General features: G+C 39.6%; 1 protein-coding gene across 1 annotated transcript; it reads right to left on the bottom strand.

The window, feature by feature from the left end:
• Positions 1 to 307: 307 nt before the first annotated feature.
• Positions 308 to 8,979, bottom strand: LOC137277357 (uncharacterized). The gene is made up of 9 exons (XM_067809051.1): positions 8,959 to 8,979; positions 6,702 to 6,853; positions 6,633 to 6,642; positions 6,199 to 6,368; positions 3,898 to 4,993; positions 3,549 to 3,714; positions 2,594 to 2,874; positions 2,149 to 2,331; positions 308 to 406 (listed from the first exon to the last, which is right to left on the bottom strand). Exons 1-9 carry the CDS (start codon positions 8,977 to 8,979, stop codon positions 308 to 310), a joined length of 2,178 nt encoding a protein of 725 aa, XP_067665152.1.
• Between the last annotated feature and the right edge of the window lie 1,513 nt (positions 8,980 to 10,492).

Genomic DNA, 10,492 nt, shown 5'->3' with positions numbered 1-10,492 from the left:
ACTTGCTAGTTTCGTTTATGGGAAAGAATCTTGAGGCATCTGAAAACATTCATGAAGTACAAATGCGAATAAATGACTTAAGAAGAACTGTTCATGAATACTTCCGTAATAAAGACGCCATGTGTTAGAGGATTTATTGTTTAACTGTGCCAGGATGTGAACCTGAATCCTCTTTGTGGTGAAATTTGGCTAGAAATAGTTAATCCGGTTCAACAAACGTATGGACAGTATGTAGTTTCCAACCGCTCTCAAATGAAAATGAAGGCTGACTGCTTATCCTTTGTGATCTAGGACCCATGTTGGCGGCTCAAGTGAAAGTAAATTCTGCAGGTGAAGGTTGGTTGTAAATACTTGGTGACCTTTGAGTCCCGGGTATTCCTCCATAGCCGGTCACGATGTTCACAGCCTGTGTGGTAATCATTCAGAGAGGTATCAAATCAATCAACTTCAGACAGGTATCAGTAAAACAGAAAAGTATCAACAGTATCACCTGTTACTTGCTATGAAACATAGTTTTTTTCTGTCTATTAAGGGTATGAGATCTTATTTAGACCTGTATGCTGTCATTACCATTATTATGAATCAACATAACTTCATGGACACTTCATGTTTTCTTAAATAGGACCATACTTCACAAACACCTCACACCACCTAAACCTCGCTCACAGATCAGGGATAATGAAAAGATGAAAGAATGGCTGCTTTTTCCTTTACTTTGTTTATTAGATAAATAATCAAGGTACTTTCATAAGTTGAACGTTTTAAAAATTTGAAAAAATAAAATAATGCTTAACATTATGTTCTTTAGATGAGTGAATATCTGAATATTGATCTATTGTGACCGTATAGTTAATGTTAAAAGTGAATTCAAGTTGATTATTTTTGAAACCTGAACCTCTACACAGTTCTAACACAAATTTAACCACTGCATATTCTGGTTCAACAACTCACTGGTTTGTTTACAGGAGTGTTGCTGTGTTACACCATGTTATAAATAATTACATCCCAGGCGTGTGGCCAGGAAAATACAGAGTGTAAGCACTATTGATGAAACATTTTGAAACCAGGGAGACTATAGCATATCTAACAGTAAAACATTTTTCTGAACACTTAAGCACACCCTAACGAAGTAAATATTGTAAATACAGTTACTGTAAATAACCCAGTATTAATACCAGCGGGACCAGTCTAAATATTTGTCAAGTCTGCTGGCTCAACAAAGACAGTACATGGTTTCGGAGTGTCTGATTTAACAACTGGCGAGGAAAACGAAGTAACATTCGATTGCATGTGAACATTTTGAAGATTTCCTACTCGCTTATGCACATAACAAAAGATACAGTACTTAAGGGGTAAAACAATTTCAAAGAATAGATCATCTATGTGGTCTGTAGACTAATCGATTTTGAACTGAAGTGTCACACTTTTTTCAGACATAATTTATTGCGCAGTGAAGACAAAGACATGTTTTAGCCATAAAACATCATCGAACACAAAAGTTTGTGCTACGCTGTAGATACTCAACTGCATCCATCTTGTATCTATAAACTACTATGGGTGACAGAGCCTTCTCAGCTGCAGTCCCATTACTCTGGAACAGCCACCCTATCACTTGGAATCAACCGTAAAAACTCTTTCAATAAGGCCTCAAAGCCCATCTTGTTCACCGTATCCCTGTCAGGCTTTTCTAAGTCACTTCTTGATCGCCCTTGAGAAATAGTTTTTAGAAGCAGACGCTATACAAATTCATCATCGTTATCATCATTGAGCGAATGGCAGATGTTACTGGCATGACGTGTTTATCAGAACACCTGGTGTTCGACTGGAGATTTACAGCGGTCCATTAATGTGATTTTAACAGTTATTTTGCCTTTAGCACCAATCATGCCATCTACTGAGGATTGTCAAGACTGGGCATTCTTTCGACCAGACGTTTTGTATTTTCATCCCAAATAAAAACATGGATTATGAATTAAGACAGCTCAACAGCCTGTGGCATTTGATGGTTAGTACAGTATATTTGTACAGATAAATCTAAAAAGGTGGGTTCAAGAATGTTTCAGGGTAAGTGATATACCAAATATATCTTCCTTCTGACGTTCTTAAGCATGACTCTTGTTATGTCTATTTTCATTTGTTACTACTCACTTCCTTGTACATCTTGTGTGCTGGGGGGCAGGTCCTAGCTAGTCGTTCTTCTGGAGTTTTGTCCAGCAGTTGCTTGGCTTCCATTACTGCATCTGCTGGAGCTTTGTCAATGGAGACCTTCAAACGATGGAGCAACTCATCTGCCGTGTGTCGTTTCAGTTGAGCGAGAAGGTATTGCGGATCCTGATATTGTATTAATGTGATTAGCAATATCATTTGGGCATACCACTCGCTATGGAAACGGTGCACAATATAACAACAGACTTATAATTTCTTCTGACATGTGCAACAGGTTTCATGTTACATCATGACCTTCTGTAATGAATCGCAACTACGATGTCATCTGATTCACAATGGTAACATAGATGTGATGTGTAAACAAGGATTACCAGTGGTGGTACTAAGTATCTGATATTGTTATCCTCCCACGAGGTCTAGCATGTACCTGTAACGTCCACCTGTCTTCTCCAAGCAGTAGGAACACCGCAGTCAGGACATTTTGGAGAGGCACAGTTAAGTGCCGAATGGCTTTCAGTTCAGCAATGTTCCTGTTGTTGACCGGCGATGTTTTCCGAGGATTGGCCCGACGCTGTAGGAGCTTTCTGAGAACCACCTCAGCTTCATTGATATTCGTCGATAGTGTCTCCGCAACATCAGATGATTTGGCTCGTCCGATAGCCTTGTACAGCTCGTCTGCTCGGTTTCTCAGCACAGCTTGTCTGAGATCTTTGGAACAAAGTTACACAAATGAAATGCTAAATGTGACTGTAGTCTCTCTTTTTAGCATACACACTTGTAAACTTGTTTTTCGTTGTAATTTGCAAATATAAATGTATGTGGTCATATGTTCCGGTTGATCTATCAGACGAACTTTATATGTCGTGCCATGAAGTCTATGTACAGTTTAACGTTTTACAGACAGATTTATATCAAATTTGTGACGGGGAAGCAGTGCATTAGAACTGGGAGGTAACAGGTAACATGCCGGATTGTAAAGCTGATAACGTTCGGTTACCAAGAAATGCCTATGATGGAGAGGGTAGGCAGGAATGTCATTGACGTATTTCCCTGATGAAATAAAGAAATGAGTTTCTGAAAACGGTATTTCCGTTATTCCATGGACCATCACCTTTATATGGGGTGAGTGATCGCAGGTCTAAGACGTTTAACACTACACTTTGTTGCAATCCACGAGCACGTCCGTGTTGATGACAAGTGTAGATTCGAACCCACCTCACAGGTTTCTGGAAAGTCTAAAGTGCGCAGCTCTACACGGAGTTTCAACACATTAGATGACTGGTCCAACCATGGCCAGTTAACTGAAATCACGGTGTAAGTATAATCCAAGATAACTTCCATCTTGTCTATCTGTACGTACATGTTTCATACAAATTGCTTACTTTGTTTGATTTCTAACGTCTCCAGTGATTGCCTGGCTTTTGTATACACGCTGACGTTTCCCATTTGAAGTTGCTTGAACCGTCTCATATATTTGATGAGATCTTCTTTATTCTCCAAACGTGACGCTTCCAACAAGCGTTCGCGTACCATTCTCTCATCAGTTGGCTATTGGTATAAAACAGCAAACTGAAGCAACAAGTCACAGATCTGTATATATTTACCGTTTATCATACATGCATTGAACGGAAATTGATGATGCTCATATAGCGTTATTTTGATTAAAACTGCGTGGCATTACGTATGGAAACTCTGAATAAATAAATAAACCTGTACACTTCATCACATTACCTCTCTGTCGCAGTTCAGTCTTTTGTTGGTAGGCCCCGATTCTATAACATAATTAAGGACATTTTTCCGTTCTCTCGTCTTTCGACCGACTGTGTAGATTTGAAGAGCATAAGTCCCGATTTCGGGTCTCACTGTGACTTGCACATGCTGACTGATGACTGTGGTAGAAACATATTGTCTGGTTTCAACCAAAGGGAACGTCTCACTCGTCAGGCTTGCCTCGATTTTCTGACCCTTTTGGACATTGAAATGAACCGTCATGTTTTCATCCCGTTTAACAGGGATGATCCCTGTTTTGTGAGAAATACCTGTGATCCCCGCGGCCTTTGCAGCTGGTCCAGGGCCCCAGTTGATGTCAGGTCTCGGAGGTGGTTTGTAGTTGGCCAATGTTTCCTTGCATACAATCTTGAAGTCCCATAGACATAAACTTGTAGCATCTTCCATCAACCTTAGTCTGTACACTCCTGTTACTGGGAGATTTATGGTGAAGTTGATTTCATCCTCATCGTTTTTGTTCTCCATGATTACATATCTATCAGCTGACGTTGCCTCTGGGAACTGTCGTCCTTGATCTGTCTTGTAAAATAATTCATACGTCAAACCGTAGTTCAATTTTGATAAGATTGCTACTTTGCACTGGCCCGATTTCGTTTGCAGCACTCCGGATTGTATGCCCTTAAATGTGAAACCGTACTTAGGAAAATCCGGTCGAATGTAGGGGCAGTCAAGAAATTTGTCTTTAGAAAACGGCTTCTTCAATAGATGCCAGTGTTTCTGTTCTGATCTACATAACATGTTTAACTGCTCCGGTTCTATAAAGAAGTAATCATCATCTGGCTTCATGTTCCTGTTCTCGCCTTCACTTTCTTGGATGTTTTCGCGTACTTGCTCCCCTTTGTGTTCCACCTTCAGCCAGCCCCCGGTGTTACGGCCAACCAGTGAGGTGAAAGCCCAGAAACAATGCACGAACCTCCACGCTCCCTTTATATATACAGCGTTCCAGTCACTGATGCTCCCACTTATATTCCTGTCTCCGACCTCGTAATCCCCTGCCTTACAGTTGCCGGTCAGAATCACACATTGCAGGTCAGCCTCTCTTGAACAGCAAAGATACATTTGAATCAGGGCAAATGACCATGAAAAAGCATGTGGCAAATTTTATCAAGATCTGAGACCAGTGAATTATCATTACTTGTCGCCACATCTACATAGTCTATCTTCATATCACAGAGGAAAAGTGTAAACTCAGAATAACTTTAAGCTTGTGATCCATTACTCATATGGTAATCCCGTTTCACATTCATTTCGAAAGAGTTGATGCAACATGTTACTAGACTGGTTACGAGACTGGGGAAAGAGCATCATGTTATCCGCCATTCATGAGAAACAACAGCAATACGCGATTCCATGTTGAGACGTGACCTTTCTTGACCTGCTTTGTCCAAATTCAGTTATGGATTACTTGAACTGAATTAAACCCATCTTGAATATTTGATATAAATTGAACATTTCTCAAATGCAGTACTGTAAATTATAGAATAAATCTAAATATTCCTGACATGATGAAATTACTTCTTTGAGTGGCATTGTTTAGTTGGAGAGTAGTATATGGGGAAGTTTTATAGAAGAGCAATTCTTTATTCAGATGAGGCGACGCTTCGACACAGATTTCTTGTATAAATAAGGTAATATGTATGTATGTATGTATGTATGTATGTATGTATGTATGTATGTTCGTATGTACGTATGTATGTATGTATGTATGAGATAGTTTTGATAACCTCGAAAAGACTTGTTTAATATCTTAAACTGAATTATCAAAATATGATTAATTTTAAAGATGTACAAACGTACCAATATCTTTAGAATTACAGATGTGATAGGCAGTTTCGTAATAAATGTAAGGGGGCTTGCCATACATTAGCGCCATACGCTTGATCCGCGTGTTGCCAGTTTGGCCTCGAATTCGATTGACCTTCGTGTACTCTCGTCCTTACATACAGTTTAATCCTGTAGCTTTATCTGCCAAATCCAATGTTGTTGTCTATTGCATTAATTCCTTAGAGCGCTTTCACAGTCTAGTGGCATCTCTACTGAGTGTTGCAAGCATGACTGCGTGGGCATAACTGCGTAAACATTCCCGACTATTACAAACTCCTCGAGCTCCTCCAACCCAACACACACACCCTCCTCACACACATGTGCATAATATGCTATAAAACTGGTTTTACCCGGGAAGAGACAATAAAACCAATTTATCTCATCTCACCAGATAAGTGCAAACGCGGAAATTAGAAATACCGGCAAAGAATGGCAAACAGGACAGAATACAACGACGTGTTCTCCTTCATGCGCTTCAAATATCCGTTTGGTGAGTAGGGATCTGTTTTATTTGGATATTTAACATCCAGGAGGTTCTTGTATTTCCCGAGATGAAATTGTGGAACGCTTCCACATTTGCATAATACAAGCTTCACAATTTTGTCAAATGGATCAATGATGATCATAGTTTTTCATATCGTTCATTGAGAGTGTTAGTCAGAAACTGAAAGATGATATTACCGGCACAACACAAAACCCTTTTTAATATTGGCTAGAATATGTGTTACCTGGACATCTAGCTATAATATGTATAAGCAGTCTTCCGTACATATTCGTGCACATCAAGCCATTCAATACATTTGAATTGCATATGAAACCATAAAGTGTCAGTGACGAATTATGTTTAGATGCACGTGTGCTATTCTGCTTCATCTTGATGTCAACTAGCGGCGCACAGCGTCAGCGGAATATTGGCTGTATACAGTAGATGAATATCACGCAAAATGTTACATACTTGCTTCACTCGCTCGTCTAGGTCTTTGTAGTCTTCTACATTGAATATGTCCCAGCTCCTGGTCCTTGGAGGTTCAGGCTTACGATAGCCTTTCACAAAGGCAGGAACCACAAAGTAGTTCTTAAGAATACAAAAGCACAGTAAGATTAACTGATTATTCACCCCCTGGACATATGATATGATAGTACATGGTACATAGTACATATGATAGAGATTATATTCATTTTGTAATATTCAGATATCTGCCCGTTTACAGTATCACAGGTTCCAGCATTGCGTGTTTAATCGTTGAATCGTTAAGCGCCTTTGCCTGATTTAAAACGATTACATACAAGGACTTACATACAAGGACATTTCTCCCCTACACTCATCGGTCAGCTCCAACTATTGTTTGTTTAACCAAGAACAGCATTTAAAGAATATAGCTTCTTTAACTGTATTTAAAAAGATCAGTACTTCGTGCGCCCCTGTGTGATGTACGTGAGATAAGCGTATGGGCATTAAGCACCAAAAGATGCTTTACTCGGGCAGATTGGTTGTGTTAAGAGCCACGTTAAGTTGAGGTTCATATTTGATTTTGTTTCCACAATATGTGCAGTATGTTACAGTTATCATTTCAATACATAAGATACGTGGCTGGTGCATGTGAAAGTGTCCTCAAAATTTGATAAAGTCCTAAGACCATGTTACCCCTATTCCAATGCCAAACGAAAAATACTGAGTCAAAACAAAAAAATTCACAATTCATATTTGTAAATAGAATTATGAATCGTTATGGTAGACAGGTTTCGGGTATCATAATATTAATCCCCAAGTGTCGACTGTAGCAAAAATCTCACCGGAGCACATTTAAGTGAATCCAAATGTCGTGCAGCCAACAGTAGTGTTGAATCGTGCCACTGGCCACGTGATTTTATCATCGCAGTTGCATTCGACCGTATATGTTTCTATCAACTGCGGAAAGGGAAACTGCTAGTGCTTATGACGTACATGCTGCAAACGGGAACGTCAGTGAATGACGTTGCAAGGACCATGGGCTGATTGTAACAAACCGGTAACACTGCTAATCGCTTGTCAACCACATGTGACGTCACAGGCTGAGAACCGTAACCTCCGTAATTATCTTTACAGATGCAGGAACCAGATATGAGCTGTTTAGGGGGTCCATTGTCTGGACAAACCATCCGAAACTGGTTGCGATCTGCTCACTGTCGTGTTCCACTACCTTATTGCAGAACCAGTTTGACGTCCTTACATCGACTTCAGCGTTTTCTGTGGGTCCGACGACACCCCCGAAGGACTCGCGAGATTTGAATCGAGTTGTTTCAGCCATGAATCAAGATCTACCCACAGATTTACTGGTGGTGGGGTGGGAGTGTGTAGACGACGCCGTGAACGTTATGCTTAGTGTCGTGCACAGGAAGTTGACAGATTTGGGGGCGGAAGTGTCGTGGTTTCGGGTGCTTTCTATGTGGAATTGCGTTTTCCCGACTTCTGGTTATCAGTGAAAACCTTCGTGCTGCATGTTACCAGGTTCTAGCCCCCGAATATATTCAATTCGTGGAAGCTCACGGTCCAGGCGAGCACTTTAAACGTGACATTGCATGACCTCATACATCCATTTTGACTTTGAATTGCCTGCAGAACGCAGGTTCAACGTTCTTGAATGGGTGTCAAGTTCACTTGATCTCAGTCCAATCGAGCACATCTGGGATGCACTTGATAGAAATCTGCGCACTCTCAGAAACCAACTCCAGAATGTGCAAGATCATGGTACTGCTTTGCAGGAATAAAGGCACAGAGCCCCCAATATTTTGTTGACACGCATTATCAGACAGTCCACGAGACGTTGCTTAGCTGCTTAGTGAACGCACGAGGTGGCCATACACGCTACTCCATGTTTGAAACATCAGGAGTAGTTCCCTATGACTTGACACTTTGTTTACGCCTTATATTGATATTCTGTAAACAACACAAGGCCGATGTTTCGCATTGCAATTATTCTCAGTTCATCCTATCAACTTTAATAAAAATGATAACACCACATTTTTGTGTCCTTTATTTTTCATGTATCATTTATTACATGTTTGTTATTACATATTACATGTTTTCTAGCTTGACTCAGTATACCCTGCCTCCATATAATGCATTTTAGAACATTACGCCTCACTATAGCTTTGACCCAGTTGAGTCTATGAACGCTATTGGAACAATAGGTGTCCTACCTGTTTATCGCCTTTGTCCATTACCGTAACCGATCCTGTGTCAAAATATGTTCTAAATTAACGTTTCACACGTTAACCAAATCATCAGTTGCTAAAGGTGAAGAACTACAGAAAAGAATACACACGCGCTCACATACCCAGATACACGCACACACGCACAGACAGTGTAATTATGTGAGATCTGGAAACATTCATGCGATTCAGATACCAATATCAGAATACACTCAGCTACCCAAATCAGAATACACATGTTTCTCAATTAATGATTTGAATTGAGAAAAAATATGTTAAATTCATATGCTGGGAAACACTTTAGGCATTAAATTTTATACACCACTGTCAATCAACTAAGTAAAAATTAATAAAAACAGTGCGTACTCTGATTGTCTACACGATGAATTTTTGTTAATTACAGAACTGCATTCAAATGCCATTATCATAATTGTACTGATTAAAATATACCAGATAAAATAAGTTATTGATGTTGGTATTTATATGATTGATATTTTATCAGTGTGTCAGTGAGAAGATATATCATTATTCATAATTTCAAAATTTACATATATCAGTAACTACTTTTGTCTATAATATATCTATTGAAACGTGTGAAAATACTTACTTATTTCCGTCTGTTTATGTAGATAACTGAGTATGGTATGGCATGTGCATCTAAGCTGGGACGTTGTTGTCACCTAACGACTTCGTAACAACACTGTTATCTGATACCGCTTCTTGGTTGCACACTACACCAAAAGCCAGATTTTACATCTTACAAACAAACTCCTGCACAGCAGCACATGCATGCAACCGGAGTTGCGTCTTCACTAATGTGGCTACAACTTCACAGGCACAAGCATGAATGCCGTTGGTTATAAATTTTTTTTATTCATTTCAAACGTTCAGGTATCCCCGGTTTGCAGGCCCTTGTTTACTAAATGGTGACTGAATAGATGGCGTGTCCTGGCTCGGTGATTTGGATAACTGGGTGTTACTCGTACCCCGGCGAGGTGGACTGTTGCTACCATTGGAAACACTGAGCAATTTCTCAAAGGAAATACTATGTTCAAGTTTGTTACATATACAACTCAAGACAGGTTATTTCTTTATCTCTTTGGCGTATCAAATGTACAGAAAGAACACATCCACACACTCACACATATATACAAACACACACAATACACACACACACACACACAGACAGACACACACACAGAGACACACACACACACACTGTCCCATTTCAGCATATTCGTTGATGTGATTTATGATAATACACATTTACGTAAGGAGATTTTATCCATACTGCAGGTAAATACATACACGTTGTTTTTATTAAACAAGCTTTTGATTTTGGAAATCAAGATAAAGTTTGGAACTTGCTCTGTCGTAAACAGTATAATGTTACAAGCATCTATGAGTGAATATATATGTCAGAGTACAATTCGAATCCACGGGACATGTTAATTGTCCATTTGGTTTACGGTAGTTATGCATTATCAGTCCGTTGTTGTTCTCATTATTATCAAATGAGCTT

This window comes from Haliotis asinina, chromosome 3, assembly GCF_037392515.1.
Source record: "Haliotis asinina isolate JCU_RB_2024 chromosome 3, JCU_Hal_asi_v2, whole genome shotgun sequence".
Taxonomy (NCBI): Eukaryota; Metazoa; Mollusca; class Gastropoda; order Lepetellida; family Haliotidae; genus Haliotis; species Haliotis asinina.
The sequence above is the reverse complement of the archived record's forward strand: the minus strand, read 5'-3'. Positions and strand labels throughout refer to the sequence as shown.